This window comes from Anomalospiza imberbis, chromosome 3 (assembly GCF_031753505.1).
Source record: "Anomalospiza imberbis isolate Cuckoo-Finch-1a 21T00152 chromosome 3, ASM3175350v1, whole genome shotgun sequence".
Classification (NCBI taxonomy): domain Eukaryota; kingdom Metazoa; phylum Chordata; class Aves; order Passeriformes; family Viduidae; genus Anomalospiza; species Anomalospiza imberbis.
The window spans coordinates 15,848,368-15,870,350 of NC_089683.1; the positions used below are offsets into that span (position 1 = coordinate 15,848,368).

At 43.1% G+C, this 21,983-nt stretch overlaps 1 protein-coding gene and 1 long non-coding RNA gene across 3 annotated transcripts in view; one reads left to right on the plus strand and one right to left on the minus strand.

Moving 5' to 3' along the window:
- ADAM17 (ADAM metallopeptidase domain 17) overlaps positions 1-19,741 on the plus strand; it is a 33,451-nt gene extending 13,710 nt beyond the window's left edge. For both annotated transcript variants that reach the window (XM_068183481.1, XM_068183480.1), the window contains exons 3-19: positions 278-411; positions 1,319-1,407; positions 3,410-3,578; positions 4,126-4,256; positions 5,954-6,043; positions 7,109-7,222; positions 7,745-7,889; positions 8,433-8,521; positions 10,361-10,513; positions 11,370-11,569; positions 12,600-12,703; positions 13,368-13,502; positions 14,485-14,615; positions 15,613-15,691; positions 16,821-16,909; positions 17,545-17,601; positions 19,196-19,741. In XM_068183481.1, the coding sequence (XP_068039582.1) occupies positions 278-411; positions 1,319-1,407; positions 3,410-3,578; positions 4,126-4,256; positions 5,954-6,043; positions 7,109-7,222; positions 7,745-7,889; positions 8,433-8,521; positions 10,361-10,513; positions 11,370-11,569; positions 12,600-12,703; positions 13,368-13,502; positions 14,485-14,615; positions 15,613-15,691; positions 16,821-16,909; positions 17,545-17,601; positions 19,196-19,537 (2,251 nt within the window). In that variant the 3' untranslated portion in view covers positions 19,538-19,741. The remainder of the gene's footprint in view (positions 1-277; positions 412-1,318; positions 1,408-3,409; positions 3,579-4,125; positions 4,257-5,953; positions 6,044-7,108; positions 7,223-7,744; positions 7,890-8,432; positions 8,522-10,360; positions 10,514-11,369; positions 11,570-12,599; positions 12,704-13,367; positions 13,503-14,484; positions 14,616-15,612; positions 15,692-16,820; positions 16,910-17,544; positions 17,602-19,195) is intronic.
- Positions 12,540-13,439, minus strand: LOC137470312 (uncharacterized). Its single transcript, XR_010996994.1, has 2 exons — positions 13,334-13,439; positions 12,540-12,723 (listed from the first exon to the last, which is right to left on the minus strand). It is a non-coding gene; the product is annotated as an uncharacterized lncRNA (long non-coding RNA).
- Positions 19,742-21,983: the final 2,242 nt, after the last annotated feature.

Consider the following 21,983-nt stretch of genomic DNA (forward strand, 5'->3'; position numbering starts at 1 on the left):
TACCAGTAACTGGTTTTGCTTAACTGCAATTGAAGAAGGCACATCACGAGCAAACTCTGACTGTTTTGGATTTAGGGGGTTATTTTTAAAACTTTTTTTAAATTCAACATCTGTGACTAAAATATTTAGAGTTATCAATTACACAGTATATGTTTTTGTAGCCTGCTTATCAGAATTATTGTTTTTTGACTTTTGGACCCTCAGTAAAATGGAGATTGAATTTATCTGTTATGTGTATACTTTGCTTAAAAATAAATGTAAGTAAATTCTTTTACAGGCACTTTAAATTATACTTAACTGCAACTGCTGAACACTTTTCAGAAAAATTTCAAGCATTAATTGTGGATGGTGAAGGCAAGGAAAAGGAGTATCGTGTTCAATGGCGAGACTTTTTCACCGGACATGTCGTTGGTTAGTATGGAGCAGACTGTGGGTCCATGCTGAGAAACTACAGCTTTGCTGGGGTCTCTTGGGCAGAGTAAATGGTGTATGTCCCTCATGATGGTCAGATGTGGTTAGGATGAAGAAATAAACGTAATTCTTATCCTCTTGGGTTTTCTGGTTTTGTTTTTGTGGTGTGTTTGGGGATTTTTTTAGGTTTGGTGGGTGATGGGGTGGATTGCATCAAGCTCCTAAGACAGGACTCTTGTGTTGAGTTTGGCAGGACACAAAGGTATAATTTACTTAAGCAGCAGCTTGCAAATTATTATTTTTTTTAAATGCTGATGGTAGCTTTAATTCCAACTGGAATGTAGGACTTGAATGTTCCTTGCCTCAGAACACAAAGCTAAGGTAGAGGTGATGCAGTAATACCCAGACTGTTCAATTAAAAGATTTAAAGATAGTTCTTTGTAGATTACTTTTCTGTAAAGAAAGATGCCATGCTCCACTTCCATGCAGTACTAATGCTTCTGCTAAGTTGTTTTGATTTCTTTGTTGCCTTTGTGATGTGGTGAGACTTTTCCACTGGAATGCAGGCTGACGCTGTGAAATTGCTCTCTGATAGTAGTTAGATGCACCTTGCTTTTGTTGGCAGAAATACTGTGTCCCCCATTACTAATCCCCAGAGCCATCTCAACACTTTCTGCAAAATTTTCTGTTAAATCTGAGTCTCATTGACTGTGACTATTGGGAAGTTAAGACTTGGGGGAAGTGCTGATTAATTTAGTCTTTTTCTTTAAATTGAACAGTACAGAGACTGAGGAAGGTAATTTGTTATGAAGTTTAGAAACAATTAAAAACCCCCAACAAACAGTGTCTGTGCAGGAGCACATGCAAACAGCTGAATTAATTTAATGCTTCCATGCTTATGTTAAAGGAGAGCATAATTCCAAGGTTGTGGCACATATCGGGGATGAAGATTTTACGGTGCGAATCAATACTGATGGAGAAGAATACAATATCGAGGTATGCTTTGCTGTGGAAAACTATATCCAGACAATCACCTTCTTTTCCTCTGGGTGTTAGTTCCTCTTCCTTGTTAGTTATGTTGACACTTCTGTAGCTCAAACTAGATTTGGTGGTAGGTGGTAGTGTTTGTTTTGGGGTGAGGAGAGAGAGAAATAAGAAACCAGTTTGGCTTGCAAGTGTTGACTTTTATTAGTGAGTGACATTCTCTGACAGTTGCATGTTTTAGGTACATCAGAGAGAAGGTATATTTTAAACAGAAAGGGGTTTCAGAAACAGAAATGGATAATGTCAGAAATTAGTGGTGATCATGGTCTCTAACAAACTGTGGCAGTCTAAACAGAGTCAAAGTCAGTGAAGCTTTTTAAAGCTGGCTTTGTTACATCTTGGAAGTTTTCCCATTCTTAGAGTTGCATTGAAAATCTGATAGTTTATCTGAAAATTGGTTATTCTTCTCTACTCCCTTGTTTTTCACCATTTTCCTTTTATTATTTTGAACTCTTGGTTAAAAAAAATATTCAACAAATACATAATTAGAGACTGTAATAATGAGATGTTCAGTGCAGTATATTCCCACACACAAGCAGTATTTGAATGGCTGAATAACAGTAATTGTGGCTGAGTGTTATATGGATATTGTAATTGTCTCCAAACCCAAAGATATGCAGAATTATGGGTAAACCTGAGAAATCTAGTCATGTTAAAGTATAAAAATGTGATCAAAATGCCCAAATCACTGTATTTGTGTTTTACATTGAGAACATACAGTATCTGTTTGCTTGTGTTGTATAGCACTTTTGTGTTTGCGCTCCAGAGCAGTTGTAGGTGTGCCTTGTTTCTCCATGCAGCCAGCCCCCTGTTCCTGGCTGGCTGTGTCTGAGCAGCTGGGGCCAGGCAGTGGTGTGCAGCCTCTGCCTTGCCCTGCTGCCTCGCTGCTGGTGACCCCAGGTCAGCTTTGGCCACTGACAGCCCTGGATGAGATGATTCCCATGCGCAGTCGCAGAGGGAGCATGCCTGAGTGTTCCCCAAAGGCAGCATGGACAAAGCTGCTCTGCCATTTCCAGCTTTTGTTTTCAAGGTAGTTGTGTATGGTTTAGAAGGGCTGTGGGCCTTTGTGTAAACCACTGTTGCCCTCACACCGCGCCTTAGTGTGTGAAACCTTCAGTTTTGTGCTGCAGACATGTGGCTGCTCTCACAGCACAACCATCACATTCCAGGGCCTTTCTGCTGTGAAGTGAAAGCACAGTGTACTGAATGATGGCTGGCTAAAGTTGGAAGAGCCCTGCCTAAGGGCCAGAGGAGACCCAGAGACAGGTGCACTATGTTGTAGATGCAGGCAGTCTGTGCTGCTTGGCTTTGGCCAAAGAACTGACCCTGTCTGTGTCATATTTGGTGGTGTTGTTTAGCTTTGACATTCAGATAAAAATAGGACCTGTCAGTAAAGTAAAATGATTATTTGTATGCATCTGCAATGGGAATTGGTGTCTTTCCTTGAGATGTCATGGTCTTCTTTGGTTTTGGAGACATTTTCATGCTTGTGACTTGGGTAGCTATTGAACATCGAAGAGCCCACTTTCTGCTGGGTGCTTAAAGGCTCTCTGTTACCTGCCTCCTCCTGTGTTTCTGGTCAGTGCATTTATTAGCAGTTACAGATATCCTTCTGGCTCCATGCTCTTACAGAGGGGAGCAGAGGAACCTGAGAAGCCTCTTCAGCTTGTTCAGATTCTGAGGAGAAGAAAAATTCTCTCCTATGGCCTTATCAGGTAGCTGCCATTACTTTGTTAGGTGCTCTCAGACTTTTGGATTCCCATGTAGCACAAGAGAGTTGACTTCTGTTGGCTTTCTTGGGGATGTCATTTTATCAGTTGATTTGTTGCTGTGGGTGAAGTGCATTTGTGTGTGTAGACAGAAAGCTGTGGAGATACAATGGTGCATACATAAAGTTTTTTACTTATCTAGACTTTGGGTTCACTGTGTTCCTAACTTCTCCCTGTGCTGTCAGCCACTGTGGAGATTTGTAGATGATGTGGAAGATGAAAGACTGCTGGTCTACAGATCTGAAGATATCAAAGATTTCTCAAGGTTGCAGTCCCCCAAAGTATGTGGTTATTTAAAGCTGAGTGAAGATGAACTGCTGCCAAAAGGACTGGAACAGAGGAAGCAAAATGAAGGTGAGTGTCCATACCTTGAGAGAGCAGCATCTTTGAAACAAATTAGCTTTTTCAATTCACTGTGGACACGGAGGGGGGAAGCAGCACTCCTCATGCCTCTTTAAGCAACTTTGCACTTCTGTGCACTGTGCAGCAGGACCTCTTTGGCCTCTGTGGTCACTCAAGGAGTCTATCTTGAGCTATGATGGGGTTTTGAGAGTTTTTAGTCCCTCTTTCCTCTGTTCTTTGTTGTGTCAGTAAAAGTTGGGGTAATGACTAGGAACAGGAGGAGGAGAGGTGTTAAGGCTGTGGTGATGACCATAAAAGCTCTATAGGTAAATCTGATAAATAATTCAGTGCTATGCATTCTTTTCCTTACAGTAAGTTTGAGGACTGTTAGGAAGACAAAATTTAAAAATAGCTATTAAAAAAAAAGCCCTGAACTAAAACAAAACATCCCCATTGTCCTCCCAGGAGCCCACCCACACTCACATTCAAGTCTTAAATAAGGCCACTAGACTCAGCAGTGGTAGTAGTATTGAGTGTTTGTTTGAAATACTTACTTTAGGAAGCACCCATCGGAAGAAAAGATCCATTCCAGAGAATTCCAAAAACACGTGCAAGATGTTGGTAGTGGCAGATCATCGTTTCTTCAAGTACATGGGCCGTGGGGAAGAGAGCACCACTATAAACTACCTGGTAAGTAAATGTACTCTGTTAAAATTTGCTGGAATAGATGCAGGAAAACACACTGCTGCAGTAGTTAAAACAACATACAGCTTATACTATTTTTGTACACACAGCTTTTACCTGGGAGAATGCTAAATCATGCTTTAAAAATATTCTATAATGAAGCTAATGTAGTTCAGTAGTGTTCAAATTTCACTCAAAAGCAAATTCCTTCCTGTCATATCCTTCTGTTGGCTATGCTGTTTTCTGCCCAGGAGCTTCTCTTTTCTCAGTCAGAGCTCTAGAGTCTCCTGGATTTTGAAACCCACTGCAAATGATCTGAACATCTTTAAAGTTCTAGCATATTTAATGAGAAGTTAAAGCAACTCATACAGATCTTCTTTTCCAAATTATTTCAGGATTCTCTGTCCAGAACAATAAATTAGGAACAGGCCCAGTAAACAACTTGTTTGGTTGTACACTGGTGGTGTGGATTAACCCCAGCAGGCAGCTCAGCCTCAGGCAGTCACTTGCTCTCTCCTCCCAGATGGAATGGGGAGACAATCAGAAGGGTAAAGGTGAGATAACTTTTAGGTTGAGATAGAAACAGTTTAATAGCAAAAGCTGTTCCCAGCAGCAAAGCAAAACAAGGGAATTAATTCACTGATTCTCATCAGCAGACAGGCGTTCAGCCATCCTCAGGGAAACAGGGCTCCATCGTTGTACCAATTACTGAGTGACCCAGCCAAAACACTGGGGTTGTCTATCTGACAGGTTTTTGTGAACTAGAACAAGGCCTACCCACAGCCTTTCAGCAGAAGGGGAGAGTATGGGGGTTTGGGGACTGGAGATAAAACAAATAAAAACAGGTTTGGAGGCCTGTTGTTTGTCTAAAGTCTCTTTCTGAGCTTTGCTCTTTGAAATGCTAATCACTCTGTTCCACTTTTGCTGGATTTTTGACATTTCTGTCCCCAGAACTGCTTTCACATTCTCCAGGTGAGGGGGCCTCATTTGATGTGTTTGCAGAGGTGCTCTTATCTCAGCATCTGACATGTGCTGAGGCTGACCCCTGTTGTGTGTCCTGGGTAGATGGGTAATGTTAACAACACATTGATGGGAAAACTAAAGCATAAACTATTATTGAGTGGTTCTGAATGTCACTTCTCAGCAAGTTTGGTGGTTTATATTTAGTAGAAGGTGGTTTTTTAAGAGAACAGCTTGAAAAGGGAGGTATTGATTGTGAGCACTGACAAGAGACTTTCTGGAACCTTGTGCCTGAACCATAATGAGGAAAATAATAGGTTTTTGGCTGGGTGAGGGAAGCAAGCCTGGGGGGTCAGTTAAACTAGTTAAGCACCATGCTGAAACAAAGCAGTAAAAACAGCTCTCTCCTCCACCCTTCCCCTCAAAGAAATCTGGAAAATTAGTGTTTGAACAAAGTGTTTTCAAAATGTCTTGTTCTTAATATTATTGCTATTCCACTACACAAACAAAAGTGATAAATGGAAAAGTTTGTGCTACTTTTTTATGATGGAAAATTTTCAAGTATATTGGTAATACTGATCCAAAACCAACAGTACTTGGATCCTGGGAGTTTGTCTTGTTACCTTACAAGAGGTTCAGTTTTAATTCAAGTGACTGTTTCTAGGTAAGTGTGTAGCAGTTTCTCTGAATGTCTTTTGCTCCATGAGAGCTCACTTGGGTAACTTGTTTTCTCTTCCACACAGATTGAATTGATAGACAGAGTAGATGACATCTACCGAAACACTTCCTGGGACGATGGAACCTTCAATGGGTACGGCATACAGATAGAGCAGGTATTCACTGGACTCTGCAGAGGGCTTCCAAGTTCCAAAGGAACATGGTTTAAATAGCAGTGTTTCTGACTATTTTGTCTGGCTTAGAACTAAAATAATAAAATCCTACATTATTAATTCCAGCCAGGAGCACTCTGAAATAGCATCTTGCCGGTGTTAATGGTCTGCCAGTGTTAATGACACAATGCCCATTTTCAGTTCCTTGCAGTGTTTGAGGTGTGAATTTTCAGTGATAATCTTTCCATATTTATTCCTGATTCAAATGTGCATTTTTCACCTGAATATGTGCAAATTTTGTTTCATTCAGACATACTCATACATTTATTTCAAATATCTCTCACTAGTGCTTGGCTTACAAAGCCTGAGTGGGCATCAAACCCAGGTGAAAACAATCTTGCCTGAAGAGTTTTAATGACTCCCTTAGACATCATGCTAGTGTAGAGGCTTGTATATGGACATAGGAAGTGTTGTGACTTTAGTTTCTATGATGGTGTCTCAAAGTTAGTGCACAGAAATCTGGAAAACAGCATTAAAAACAGGAGGACTCCATCATCTCAGCATACTGCAAGAGCTGTGATGGGGGACATAGAGACTAATGGTACAAGCCAGCTGCCCCTTTCCTGGGAAAAGATATGCAGGCATAAAGAAGCAGCATTACTTGGGCAGGGAGGGGGTAGAAAACATGATGAACTAATTCTGGATTACTGGGAAATGGGCCATCCTTTAGCATACATATTGGTTAGCTAGAGCTCTTAAATTATTTGCCGTTATTTATACTGGTTGTATTTGTCTGGGGTTTTCTAAAAGGAAAAGGCATCTCAGAGCAGAATTTTACAGTGAAAACTTCTGATGTTATCCTGTAAAAGGGTTACTTACAATATAGTTATGGTTTAATTGGTGTATTTAACTAGCAGAGGCTGGAAAGTTAATATTAGAATCATTCTGAGTTTGAATTTTTCTCCTTAGAGATCTATTGAGATATTTAAAATTACATTGAAACTTTTTCTGTAGCTATAAAATTGACAAAAATTCCTGTTCATTGTTGTTGCCCTTTTTGACATGTAGATTATCATCCACAATGAGCCAAATCCTGTAAAACCTGGAGAAAAACATTATAATATGGCAAGAAGTTACCCAGATGATAAGAAAGATGCTTGGGATGTGAAAATGCTGCTAGAGGTAGGTTGTAACCCTTGAAAAATCATGCCCCTTAACAGAGTATTGCTCATTCATATGGCTGCTCTGTAGTAATGGGTGAAAGTCCTCTGCTCCCTCTGCATGATGCGTAGATGTCACACAAAGTCAAACCAGCTGCTGTGCCCTGTAGCCCTTGGTAAAGGGCTCCCTTGCATAATTACAGAGCAGACATCAATTAGTCTTATTAATGTGGTCTGAGTCAGGCAGTCCTGATATGTCTGGCCCTGAGACTGGCTGCCTTGTGACCTTCATCAAGTTATTGTACTTGGCTTTTCCTCCCTGTGAAAATGGAAAATGAATAGACAAGTTATGTAAATGAATGTGTACAGTGTACATTAGTTTAATTTCCTGCAGCTCTCCAGGACAGCTAAACAGCTGCTGTTTTCTGACTTAACCAGATCTAGGAGGTACTTGTCTGGCACATTAAATAAATGTTATTATCTATAGACTTCTAACAAGCACTGTCAGCTAACAGGGATTTGACTTTTTTTTTTTTTTTTTAAGCAATTTAGCTTTGATATTGCAGAGAAAGCAGCTCATGTGTGCCTTGCTCATCTCTTCACGTATCAAGATTTTGACATGGGAACACTTGGACTGGCTTACGTTGGCTCTCCCAGACCTAACAGCCATGGTGGCATTTGTCCTAAAGGCAAGGCTTCTCTTTCTTCTCTCCCATTTGTGGGTTGGAAGCTAGTTTTTGTTACTCACGTTTAATTCTTTCCTCTAACTTTCATGGAGTGTGTTGTGTTATTTGCACAGACTCTAGGAGCTGTTTTTTTACATAGAGGGATGGCTATTTTTTTTGGCTGGAGCTGGAAAAAGCAGGAAGGATAAAAGTCACTAAACAAAGTCACTGAGCTATCTGGTGTGAACAGGCTGTATAGAAAAAACCCTGTTCTAAGGGCTGCTTTGTGTGGGCACATCCTGCAGCGGTTCTGGAATGGCAGATGCTGTTGTCTTGGAAATTTCTGCTGGTTTTGTCTTTACTGCAATACATGAGCTGTTGAAGCTGTGCTTGAAAGATTCCCAGCTCCAAAAACTGGCAAGAGGCTAGGTCTCATTAGTGAGCCTGTGAGAAGAATAAAGTTGTAAAGCTGTTCATTTCCCTGGACAAGTATTCCTCTCTTCCCAAAAATACCCTGAAACACAAGAAAAATGTTTCTCAATTTTAATTTATTTCTCACTCTTTCAGCTTATTACAGTCAAATTGCAAAGAAGGATATCTATCTTAACAGTGGCTTGACAAGCACCAAGAACTATGGGAAGACCATCCTCACAAAGGTAGAAGAGTATCATCCTCATATGTGTGTGCTGGTGATGTGTGCCATGGGATTGTGACAAGCTCCTGTGCTCTGTCCGAAAAGAGCTGCTGGCTTTCCATTTGAGTGAGATCTCTGGGGACAAGGATATAGATCATAAAACAAAAATAATCTTTTTTGTCACAGCTGACAAGGGGAGACAGGACTGAGTGGAACTGAAAATTGAACTCACTGTGAAACAGGAACAGAAACAGCTAGTGTCTCATAGGAATTGTAGTTTCCTAGAAACAGGTTTTTGATATCTAAAGATAAATTTAAATGTGTTTTGTTTTAACAAAAAATCCCCAAACAACAAAACTCTTAACAAAACAAACCCTCAAACAGAACAAAGCAGACAAAGTAGGAGGTTTAGTTTGAGCCTTTTTATGGAATACGTCCACCTGATTTTTGTGTGTCCTGAGTAACTAGAGCAGAGAACAGTATAATAGACAGGGCTTATTAGTGCTAATACTAAGCTTAATGTAAGTTGATGGTGCTGTATTTTTTCCATACTTTATGAGATAGTAAGTGCACAAAGACCTAAATATGAGCTTTGTCTCACTTGTAAAGACACCAGAGCAGTGCCTATGTCTGCCTTTATTAAATCTTTGAAGTTGGGCATATTTTGCTTTTGCTGGCTTCTCAGCTGTGCTTTTCTGAAGCATGATTATAACAGGAATTTATAATTGATGTGTGGGCTAAAACTTGGCACAGAAACTGTCAAGAAGATAGGGAAAAAAGACAGTAAAGCTTTGTGTTAGAGGGATGTTGACAGAGAGCTCTAGCAATAGCTGTTGCCATGCTATTTGCATTTGTTCAATCTCCATACTGGAGTTGTGCCTTGGATTACAAAGAAGGTTTAGTTTTCTGTCTTTCCAGTGGCAAGCTTAGGGCTTGGGATGGTGGTTCACATTAGTTTCACAGGGAAGGTGCTGCATGGTTTCCACTTTGGTTTAAAAAAACAAAACCAAAGCAACCTCCTTAAAACTCTTCTCCAAATGAAACACAGTGAAGGAGGATGCCTGGGCAGCTCTCCTGTCTCTGGCTGCCACATTAGCCATGCTTAGACATGGACAGGGCAGCTCATGGCAGCGCTTGGTCCTTCCCGTGCCCACACAGAAGCTGCAGCGACAGTTCCTCTCCAGAACTGCCCAGTCTCCTTGTGGTTATCTTTATTTCTGTGCGAGTTTAATTTGTGGTTGTCACCTTGTGAGCCTGACACCATCTGCTGGGGAAGGCGCCGTGGGAGGTGCACAGCGAGCAGAGCCGGTTTGAGATCCTCAACAGGCAGGCCTGTCTTGCATAAATGATGTTGGAAATCCATCTCTGTTGGGCCACAATTGTAGGTGTCTTTCCTAGAAATCATGCAGTAGGGGAGTTTATTCAGCACTCCAAATGTCATCGTCCATTTAGAAGAAATAATTCTAATGGCAAGATATGTTAAACAAGAGATTGACTAATTGTAGTAGCTGGTGTTTGTTTGGATTGGGTTTTGTTTTAACTTTTTATGCCTTCCAGAGACATAGAAGCGAATTTTCATATTTAAGCATCTGCATTGCCTTGAAAACAAGTTTGAATTGGTATTTTAGGACAGCATTTTGCCTTTAACAGTGATTTAATGTTCAAATCTAGTCCTCGAACTTAACTCTGAAAAGGACCACAATTTATTTACCTTCATTTCTCCAGAAAAATGTTCATAGGAAATTCCCTGTTGTCTTGGTGTATTTTAGTATTGCTGGTGGCCTAGAAGTAGCTGGGATCTTCTGTCCTTTATGGGTCAAAATAATTTTTTCCAACATTGTGTTTTTCATGTTCAAAAAAGGAGGCTGACCTGGTTACAACACATGAGCTTGGACATAACTTTGGAGCAGAGCATGATCCTGACAGTCTGCCAGAGTGTGCCCCCACTGAAGACCAGGGTGGGAAATATGTAATGTATCCTATTGCTGTCAGTGGGGATCATGAAAACAACAAGGTATGGTTGTTTAGTTTTGCATCAACACAAAAGTTTCTGCTGTGGTCAGTGACCCCTTGCATGGCAAATCTATTTAGTTAATGATTCCTGTAGTTTGAAACCACCAGAATGTAATGGATTATCCATAAGAATACATTTGCGTGCAGTTGGGTTCTCTGCAAGATAAGCTCATATTTGAAGTCTGGGTTTCACTGGAGTTCATAGCATGCAAGATGAGCTTATCTTTGGGATCTGGGTTTCACTGGAGTTCATAGCATGTCAAGGTGCATTTTAATTAGTTGTTTGTAATTAGCTGTGGCCATATGCTGCTACAAGCAAGTCCCAGCAAGAGTCAAATCCAAGACCTTCAGTACCACACAGCGTTGGGGTGGTTCATAGCTGCTGTTGGAGAGGGGCTGCCAGGTGCCACAGCCATGGTGGAAGCTTGCCCTGGCAGTGTGGAGTTGGCATTGTGCCTGTTCTATAGATGGGAAACCCAGATGAGCAGGGGATGGTTGGCCTGCAGTGTGCTCTGACCTGTGGCTGTGCCCAGCCCCTCTGCCCAGAGGCAGTGCAGTCTGTGGCTCTTGCTGCAGTTTCACATCCCGTCCCGGGGCCGCTGAAGCGTGGAGAGCTGGAGTTGTCTCTGAGCCAGGCTGCATGGGGGAGTCCCTGCAGTGTGCAGCACTGTCTGTTACTGACCCAGCTGTTACTTTCCCATCTTATAATTTTTCCAAGGTATCAAGCTGACAATACAAAGGGAATAACTGCTTTCTAGGATGCCAGAGCTCAGAGACATAGGCTGTGGCTGTCTTAGATGCCAGTTGTTGACAGAAAGGTACACCCAGTGCTGCTTTTTTTCCCTGTGACTCTCTAGATGTTCTCAAGTTGCAGCAAAAAATCCATCCATAGGACCATAGAGGTGAAGGCCCAGGAGTGCTTCAAAGAGCGCAACAACAAAGTGTGTGGGAACTCCAGAGTGGATGAAGGCGAGGAATGTGATCCTGGCCTTTTGTACCAGCTGGCTGATCCCTGCTGCTCTGCAGACTGTAAACTGAAAGATGGTGCCAAGTGCAGGTAAGGGGAAATGAGCTGCAGCTTCTCTTTACACAGGAGAGAACGTTGGGTTGGGCTGAAAACTCCTAAAGCCACCTGCAGTATCACAGGCCCCTTTCCTGGCTTTAAGGCTGAATGTGTGAGCTCACAACAGTGAAAGATTTCATGAAAGGCTTCTGTGTGCATCATTAATTTTTATAGCATTCTGTTTTCCTGAGAAGTGTCAAGAGCCACAGGCTTGCAAATTATTATTGTGTTGTCATTGTTATTACTACCATTATTATTAAGCAAACTTAGGCAATCAAAAAGCTTTAAAAAATTTCCTGTGCACACTTTCTGTGCAAATATAAGTTTCGTTTGTGTTGAAGGTGGCTTTTTACACTGGTACATACTGTTAATTCCAGACTGCTGCAAAATGTGTTTGAGCAGACAACACAGTGACTGCACTAAATGACTCCTCTTTCTGTTGTTGCTTTTTGGGGTGTTCATGGCCTTGTTGCAATGCAGTGTCCAATCTTTTTTTTCATAGTTCAGCTCTACACCACGTAACATCAGAGAGCTTGTGTAATTCCTGTTGTTTAGCAAGAGAATCCATGTGTTTTAATGAATGTTTTTTTACTAAGGGCCTTCTTGTATTAGGTGAGAAAATGAAAGTAAAGACAATGCAGAATACAAAGTAGGAAACCTTCAGGACAAACAGAAGGGGGAGAAATGTTTGGGGAAGGAAAGGGTGAAAGATCTTGTCCTAAGTTGCAGAGCAGGTTACAAGAGGATGATCCAAGTGCCTTGAATAAATACAAGGGTCCCTCTGCTGTCTCTCAATATATTGTAATTTCTATGTGATTTGACCTTCAGTACATGAAGAGTGAGTATGTATGTAAAAAGATGGTTGTGGGAGGGGGCAGAGAGGACAAGGGTTGAATCAATGAGTCAGTCTCCAAGAAGAAACTTTTTATTTCCTAAACATTTTTTTTCTCTGGCTTTGTCAGACTTGTACATATTTTTTTAAAAATGGTTAATATTTATTTTTTTCATTCTGATCTTTCCCCAGTGATCGAAACAGTCCTTGCTGTAAAGGCTGCCAGTTTGAAAGTGCACAAAAGAAATGCCAGGAAGCCATAAATGCCACTTGTAAAGGAGAGTCTTTTTGCACTGGTAGGATGTGGTTCTGTCTCCTGTATGTCAGCTAGCCAAGTGCTTCAGGCTCTGTGTCCTGTTCATCCCACTTTCAGACCAGTGCCCTTTAGTCATCCGGTACATGTAATTTTAGAGACCAGTTAAGCATCACAATATGCTCCTATAATGAGTTTCATTGTAGTTCAAGAGTCACTTTGTGATTTATTGCCCAGAAGAATATAAAAAAGGTTGATTCTTAAATTTTTTTTTGTTTCTTTCCCTTAAAGAAAGAAAAAAAAGCAAAACAGAGTGTGTCCCTGGGAGGGAACAAGAATGAATTTTGCATAGAAAAGGTGGAATTACTGCAGCTCTGCTTCATTTCCGCACTTGTTAACGTCCTCATAGTCTTTCTTGGAGACAGGGAGTCAAGTCAATGTGTGCTTTGCCAAGGGGGGCTCCAGGGTCTGCACCTACTGCTTGGTTGCCAGTGTCACAATGCCCGAGCTGTTGAAAGCCTCCAGAGCTTCTGCTGCCTCTCAGAGCAGCTGGCAGGCAGCCTGCAGTTGAAAGCCAAGAACAAGCTATTGGGGTTTTCCTGGGATAAGTCTGTATTTCCATTATTTTCCTTCTTTCTTCTGCACACTTAGGTTCTCTGCCCCTTGCTCTAACCCAGTCCTCCCACTCTGCTGACTTCCATCTGCAGGGAACAGCAGCGAGTGTCCCCCTCCAGGGAACGCTCCGGATGACACAGTGTGCGTGGACATGGGGAAGTGCAAGGATGGGGAGTGCGTCCCTTTCTGCGAGAGGGAGAAGAACCTGCGCTCGTGTGCATGCAATGGTGGGTGACACAGACTGAACTGAAACGGGACTGGGACTGAAATTTCTGTTTCATCTCTGCTCCTTGGAGAGTGCTGCCTTCACTGTGGGCTGGCCTCTTAGAGGGCTGAGTTTGTGGTTTCTGGAAAAGTTTGAACTGTTGGGTTTTGTCAACCCAAACAGACAAAACCCAACAGTTCAAACTGTTGGGTTCTCTGTTTTTTGTTTTTTGTTCTCTGTTTAAAAAGGGAATGTGAATGTCCTCCTGTCTTCCAGTAGTTTGGGTTGAAGACATTAAGATGAGACTTAGGCTCTGACATTCCACCTAAAAGAGAGGACACTCTCCTGCTTTCCAGCTCTACCACAGATGGACAAGAAGGGATTGTAAGGAGATTCCAACCAACCTCTGGATCTAGCATCTGGCAGAGGAGCAGTGGCCTCCAGCAAGGGATTAAATAAAGATTTCAAAGAGATTAAAGTGCCTTGAGAATATAGAATCCCCAACTTAATTCCCCTGCTACCCTCCCTGCCATATACTTCTACCAGTGACTTTTCCTGCTCCTTTGCTGTCCATTTTATCCCCTAAATATGGGAAAGCAGCTGGGAGTAGGATGAAAACTTCACAGGGGCCACACAAGAAACTCCTGTGAGCCCCACCATTTGAGATGGAGGGCATAGCTGAGGAGACAGGTGTCTAGAGGACTCAGAGCCCAAGAAATATTTAAATTTGTCTTTTTGGATGTGCTTGGAACCTCTTCATTGGTCTGTTGATTCATGCAGTTTGGGGATATCAGCTTGGAGAACTTGGTCCCACTGTACCCGTTAATATGTTCCAGAGGGCACGTGATTGAGTTTTAGGCTTGATTGTCAGAGTGCCCAAAATTGGGTGGCTTGGTCCTGCTTTCCCTGTGGGGAAGCTGGTCAGGACTATGCTCAGCCAGGAGACAACAGGGATTGTGGGTTGCTTTGTGCTTCCAAGGAATGAGTTTGCTGCTTTATTTCAGAAACAGATAATTCCTGCAAGGTGTGTTGCCGGGACGAGCAGGACAGGTGCACGCCATACGTGGATGCCAACGACCAGTTCCTGTTCCTGCGCAAGGGCAAGCCTTGCACTGTGGGGTTCTGTGACACAAATGTAAGTGTGCCCAGCTCTGCTCTGCTCAGGGTCTGAGTCCTCAGGGAGGAGGACTGTGCTGGGAAAGAGAAGCCAAAGCTTGAGCAGGGTAATGGGTTTTAAGTAACTCTTCATGGGGTAAATATTAAAGAGCATTGGAGGCTGTGGGTGTTGGGAGCTCTGCAGAGACCCATGCAAGGGGAAGCTGTTACCTTCTGGAGCTGCTCATTACCCCCTCTGCTGCTCCCCACAGCTCAGCCAGGGACCCTGCACAAAGGAGGAGACTGAGCGCTGCCGTAAGCTTGGTTGGGTTTGCAGCGCTTGCCTTTTCAGTTGTTCCTGTTAGCCCAATCAGTTTTTATTCCAATAATTCAGGTCAGAGAGCAATCCCATGAAAATCCAGCCAGCAGTATCTGAAGGGGGCAGTGAGCCTGTGGCAGGGAGACTGGTAGGTTACTGGCATTCAGTGGCCTTTTCTGTGGTACAGCTGCACAGACACCTGCAGACCCCAGTGGCTGGAGCTAAACTGGGTGTCAGCAGAAGTGAATTTGGGAGGGCATGCCCCAGTCCTTCTGCTGGCAGAACTGGAAGATCAAGGTTCTACTGCGTTAAACCAGCACAGCCAAATCTGAGAGTGAGTTTGTCTGTAACCTTGGGCTCCTGAGAGCTGCAGCCTTCTTTGTGGATAATGGGAACTGAGGCTTCCAGTGTTTAAATCTCTCCAAAAACATCAGTTTTATGTCCCCTAACATGGGCCAAAGGTGGAGTGGATTTTGCATGTTTCGAACAAAAGAATTATCTGATTCAGACCACAACTGAATTGAAACTGGCTTGATAAACATAAAGGCAGTAAAAGTGGACTGCTGCTATTGGGCATGAGTGTAATTCTGTATTCAGGATGTAAGTGAAGTCATGCTGTGTCTGTAGTTCTCATGTCATTACTATCATTGTACCTCCCTCTCCAAGAAGGTAGTACTTAATTCTTGGGTAGCATAAGATTATTTTGTTACTTTTGCAGGGCAAATGCGAGAAGCAAGTACAGGATGTGATTGAACGATTTTGGGATTTCATAGACCAACTCAGCATCAATACTTTTGGTAAGATACATAACCATATCCTTTGGGGATTTTTGAGTTCATGACATAAACCTCTAAAGCCTCGGGGGGAGTTAGCTGCCTGGATTTATTCACTGTGTGCAAGGGTGGCACAGCTGTGCTTGTGATATATCAAAGTATATTTTTGCCTGAAGTTTGACACTACTGATCTCACCTTTTAAAGCTGAAAGGATGGGAGATCATTTTGCATTTTTGTACTCCATTTTTTTCTAGGCATCTTCCAAGCTTGTGAAAGGGATGATAGCTTCTTGTCTGAATACCAAGAACTAGGTCAATTAGAGAAAAGGAAATAACAGTCAGTCTCTTTAGAGGCAGGTAGATTCAGCTGGGTATAAAGTGGGCCTCTCAGTGGGATTTAAATGTCAACAGAAAGGGAGGGGAACACTTGCTTTCTCTGTCATTTAAGAAAGCCAGAAGTCACACACCTCAAGCTGTGCCTGTGCAGAGTCACTCCCTGTGATGGAGTGGGCCTCCTTGGTCTTGATCCCAACTGTGCAACCCAAGCAGGTGTCACCTCACCCCAGGTGTCACCCCTAGTGTCTTGCTCTGTGTTCCTGGCTGCAGGCAAAACTCGTGGTTAAGCTGGTGCTGTGTCATGAGCCCTAACTGTGTGTGCTCATGGCACCACTGTGCCTGCACAGTGCAATTATCTGAGCTGCAGCTTTCAATCTCATGTTTCAGGGACAAAAAATTGTTTATGAGGTAACTGATAAAGCTGTTAGCCTACTTGGATAAAGGCAGCTTTTGAATCTTTGACATCCAAATATTTTGTTTGTGGAGGCAGGTAGAGATCACATGACTGTTACATCAGAATTTGGTCATGGACTCGCAGCGTGTCTTGTATAAGTGAGAGGGGCACTTGGCCGGCTCAGTATAGGCTGTTCCAAAACAACCCATAATTCAGTATTACAGCCTCAGCATTTCTCTTTTCAGAGAACAGATACAATTGTGCAATTTTATCTTTGCCTACTCCAAAGTAGGCAGCGTGTGCTTCTCTAAGCAATTCTGAGGCTTCAGTTGCCTGAACAGTGGCTGCAGAAGGGGGGATAGATGTGTGTGTTCATGAAACAGTAACTGGTGGGTAACTGACACATTTGAACTGGTTTCACAGGGAAGTTCCTAGCGGATAATATAGTGGGCTCTGTGCTTGTCTTCTCCTTACTGTTTTGGATTCCTCTCAGCATCCTTGTGCACTGTGTGGTGAGTAAGCTGTCTTTGAGATGACTGCTCTGTTGGATTTTTCTATGAGAACACCCTTCATATGAGAAGTGGCAGATGGCTGTGGGAGAAATGATGGGAAGCTTTTGGCAAATCCTGGGGGGAAATCCAGCATATGTAAGGCTTACTGTTCCTTCAGTAGGCAAAACTCTTGCTAAACTCTGCCAGGCTCTGGCAGACCCAGTGCTCCCATGACTATTCCCTGGAGCCTTTCTCATTCTTTCCCAGGCAGATTTTCTTTCTCTATCTTCCGAGTTCCACCCAAGTATAATTTTGTTATTTTTATCATTAAAAACAAAGTCTTCTAAAGCCTTGTGAAGAAATGACACCCACATTTTGAGAGAAGACCCAGAGTGGGAAGTAATCTTAGCTGATCTTGGGTGGATGGGTAAAGAGAGTCAGTGAGCTCATGGCCACTGGGAGTGTGGATATGTGGTGTGCTGCTGACAGCAGTGTGGGCTTGGAGCAAAGGGGTGCTGTGCCCACAGGCACTCCTGGGGTGAATGGGAAGGCATGGGAAGTAGGGGAGCCCCACAAAGTGCTGAATCCCTGCAGGAAAAAGGAGTCTTTGCTATAGGGAAATTAAATTTCTTATTTTGTTGTGTGTTTTTCAATAGGACAAGAAACTGGACAAGCAGTATGAGGAGAACACAAAGTCCCTGTTTTGCCCGAGTGTAAGTTGCTGTCTAAGTCTGAATTGGCAGAATGCTGTCCCATGTGTATTGGAAAACCTGAACCTCGGGTGTCTGCAGAATATTTACCAAAAGAGTAGTAAGAGAGAGCCCCATGCTGCAGAGGGGTGAACCCATGAGAGGGGGAAGCTGGTTTCTGAACAAGCCTCTGTTCACTCTTACCAAGCACTGCAGCATGGCAGGGTCTGATTCTTCCTTCCTGTAGGAGCTGAGCCTTGTTGGCAGAGCCCCTGTGGTGCAGCAGAGAGGGGCAGGAAGCCACTCTGCTCTGCAGAGCACGGCTTCACCCGTGTCCGGCATCCCCTCGGCACAGCGCACCAGCCACAGGCTGCTTGTTCCCAGCCAAGTGGAGTCACTGAAGCATGAAGCTCACAAATCTCTGCAAAATGCAGTGTCTTTGCTGCAGAAGGCTGTTTTTAGGAGGTGGCTTCTAGCAGCCACATGTGCTACAGCCTTCCAGTTGCTCAAGTGTCACATCAATGGCACTTCTCACCTTGCAGATAATGAGCTGGGAGAGAGGAAGAGCAAAAAAGTGCCAAGATAAATTTTAATTACAGTCCAGCACAGGGCACCTTGTGACATAGAGTTGTGGATATCCTTTTCTGTGCTTTGACAATCCAGTTCCTATTAAGAACTAAAATATTAAGGAAAAGTTGTTCTGTTAGGGGAGGGGAAAAAAAGCCTTGCAGAGCTCTTCCTTGTGCAACCATTGGAAGAAGCATATTGAAGTTGGAGACTACTGAGGCAGAGTGCCTCTGTCATCTACTGTGACAGAACTGAGGGTGATCTTAGTTTGAGTGCCCCATAGCTGTGACATGAGAAAAGTTATCTTAGTGCTTCTTACCTGCATTCAGTTGAGAAAATCCCAGAGGCAGAAGAGAGCACAGGTATAGCCAATGGTCTCCTTGCACCAGTAACAGTTTAACAAACAAATTTTGTATCTTTTCAATCTGCTGAGGATGGAGTTGGGAAATGGTAGCAGGTAAACATCTCTTTCTTCCCAGTATTAGCGTTTTCTGAGGTCCTTGGGGAATTTTTATGCTTAGAGATCTCTGGATATTTTTCCAACCATGCTGAAATTGTAGCAGACATCAATGGACTTGAACTTAATCTGGGTTGAGTTACGATGACAGAGATCCCTGCAGTGTTTGACCCTGTGTTCAGTGAAGTTCTTGTACGTGAAACCATGAACTCTCCAAGTTGGAGGACTGGAATAAGCTGTACCTTGGACTGTTTCCCTACACTGAGCTCTGTGCCATGTGGCTTGACCCTGCATTTCCAGTCCTAGGCTTTGCCAAAGCAGTTCGGGCCCCAGGAAGGAAGGGCCAACTCAGCAGCTCTTTCCAGTGAGGCTGTCACCTGTGGTGCTTTATACAGAGGAGGAGGAAGCAGAGACAGAACAGCCTTTCTGCCTTTATGGATGGCACGGAGGACATGGCAGCTTTTAAGCTGTTCTAACAGGAGTGCAGCTGCTCCTCAGAACGTGCCTCCTCCCTCTGAAAAATGCTGCAAAAACCAAACCCTGGACCAGATGCTGGTTGCTTTTGCCAGTGACGTGGCCACTTGTGTCTTGCAGAACGTGGAGATGCTCAGCAGCCTGGACTCTGCCTCCGTTCGCATCATCAAGCCGTTCCCCGCGGCGCCGGCCACGAGCCGACACCAGCCCCTGCAGCCGCTGACGCCCGCGCCTGCGCCGCCCAAGCAGGACCACCAAAGGATGGACACCATCCAGGAGGACCCGAGCACCGACTCGCACATCGACGAGGACGCCTTTGAGAAGGACCCTTTCCCAAACAGCAGCTCTGCCGCCAAATCTTTCGAGGACTTGACAGACCATCCTGTCATTAGGAGTGAGAAAGCTTCATCCTTCAAACTACAGCGCCAGAACCGGGTGGACAGCAAAGAAACAGAGTGCTAGTGTCCTGCTGCCTTCTAAATGTATGACTTGTGTCTGCAAAATAAGGATCTGAAACCATTTCATTTCTATAAATATAAATATATGTATATATATTTTTGTGAGGGAGTGGGAGAATAAGGAAGTGACCTACTGCAGATGCTGGTCATGTGTATGACCTTCCTTAAACTACCTTTATTAGAGCATTATGTCTTTTAAAAAGGAAAATCCAAACTAGAACTGGCTTGTTTTTGAAGCTTTTTGGATTTGTTTTTCTACTTCCTTGACCTTTAACATTTCCTTCAACCTGTGGTGCAAAACCAAATATCCTGATGGATATTGGATTGTGTATATCAGCCTTTTTTTATAATTTAATATTTTGCAGTCTGACAGCACTGATAGACAAAATTATGGGGCTTTTAAAACCAAAATGAACTCTGCAGTATGTTCCATAATAGAGTAGATAATTTAGCAGTTTAAGGTACATGTAACCAAAAGCCTAAGCAAATGCCTTGAGAACAGAGAGTAATGAAACAGAGTCTCGCAGCATTCAGTAAAATGCATAATCAGAATAAAGAACCTTAAAATGCCCAGCTTCTGTATAAATAAAAAGATCACAGAGGCTGTTACACTGTACACAGTGCATGAGAAATGCTCCTCTAGCATGAAACTCTTCTGCCTCAGTGGTGAGGCTATCTTGTCTTGGTGGCTTTTGTTGGGAGCTTCCCACTCTGCACTAAGGTTTGTGTGTCACAGGTGTCTGGTTGGAGAAAGAAGCATAAAGGCAGAAATCATTTACGCAGATGACATTTTAAACTGCTGGTTTACAGCAGGTTTGGTGCAGAAATGTTTCTCCAAATGTTATTTTAAAATAGGCAACACTATTGTTGAAATTTTCAAATTACTGAGCTCAGTTTTCTGTGGTCTCTGTGGCCTTTAGAAGCTCTGACTGCATGAATGATGGGAAAAAAAATCACTCCATCGCTGGGGAGGCATTTGTTTAAAAACAATTGTGGATTTACTAAAGAAATAAACCTTTGTTAAAACTTGCAGGGTAAGTATAAGGAGATTTTGTGAATACAGATACTCACACAGGCATTTTGTGAATACGGATACTCAGAAGCTGATGATTGGATGGTGTCTTCTGTACACCTGGAGATCTCTCAGGTGAGCCGGGACTGGCACATGAGCATTGTTTTAGCTTAGTAGCAGATGGACTGACACAGTAGAGTCAGAGCAGCTGTCCTGGTAGTACAGCGGCACCTTCTTTCTGCAGTTGTTTTCTCCCACAATAATCTGTTGATAAAACTGGCAGAACAGGGCCAAGGGTAGGACCATTTAACTCTTACGAGCCTGGACTCAGACACAGGGACGTGGGGCTGCAGTGAGCCCATGGTTTTAAATGTGAGGGAAAGGAACTGAACCTGTGCTGCAAAGTTGTGTGTGTGCTCGCTGTCCTCCACACCCAAGGATACTTGTTACACTAGTTACTTGAATGTGTGCCTTATGGTATTCCTATCTGACTAGCTATTATGTTTTATATGCTGGTTTTGAACTTTGTTTGGGGTTGTTTGTTTTTTGTTCGGGTTTTCTTTTTTTGATTCAGTGCAAAGTACAAGTGTGAGGAGTTAATTTAATTCCCAACAAAATAAAAGCTTTTTATATTAAAAAAATCAGTTAAACAAGAGCTCTTTCTATGCAGTCCTTTTCTAAAAGATCTCTGTTCTCTGGCTGTCAAAGCCTGGGTTAAAAGTCTGGCATGCAGCCAGGCAGAAGCCAGGATTTCTGACTGCTCCTTTCTGAGCTCAGATGCTGCAGAGGCCAGACCTGCACTGTGAGGGCTGCCTGCTTCCTGCCCAGGCTGAAGCTGGCACTGCCATGTGTCCTGCAGATTGTCATCAGTTCAGATGGTGACATTAAATGCCTGAGGGATGGTGTGCACGCAAATGCCTGTTCAGCTACCAAATCTGTGAGTACATGTTCTCAGCACAAAGGTCTTTGCATCCCAGGTGAAAACCATTCAGTGGCAGGTGCTTGGAAGCATGAAAACAGAGATTTGGAGTAGGCCTTGGAAATCACTGAATCCATCCCCCAGCCTGAGCTGTATTCCCGAAACTGAAAGCAGTATTTGCATGGTTTGTTCAGAACATCTAAGGCAGGAAGATCCACAGCTTCTCACTGGGAACCCCTTTTGCTGTTCAGCCAGTCTGTACTGTAAGCATTTATTACAGAAAGGATAGTCCAGTTGAATACTCATAAATATTTATATATCAAACTCACTTCTGTGCTGGCTCCAGGCACATGAAAAATACTTATGGTTCAGTTTATAACACTGTTACACAGTAGATGACAGGTCTTGGCCAGCTTGTCTTAATTATTTCATGAAGCAAAGGCAGTCTAATGGCATTAGCAGTGCAGGACAGCATGAGAGCCTCTCATTACTCTCTCACCCCCTACATAATAGACACAC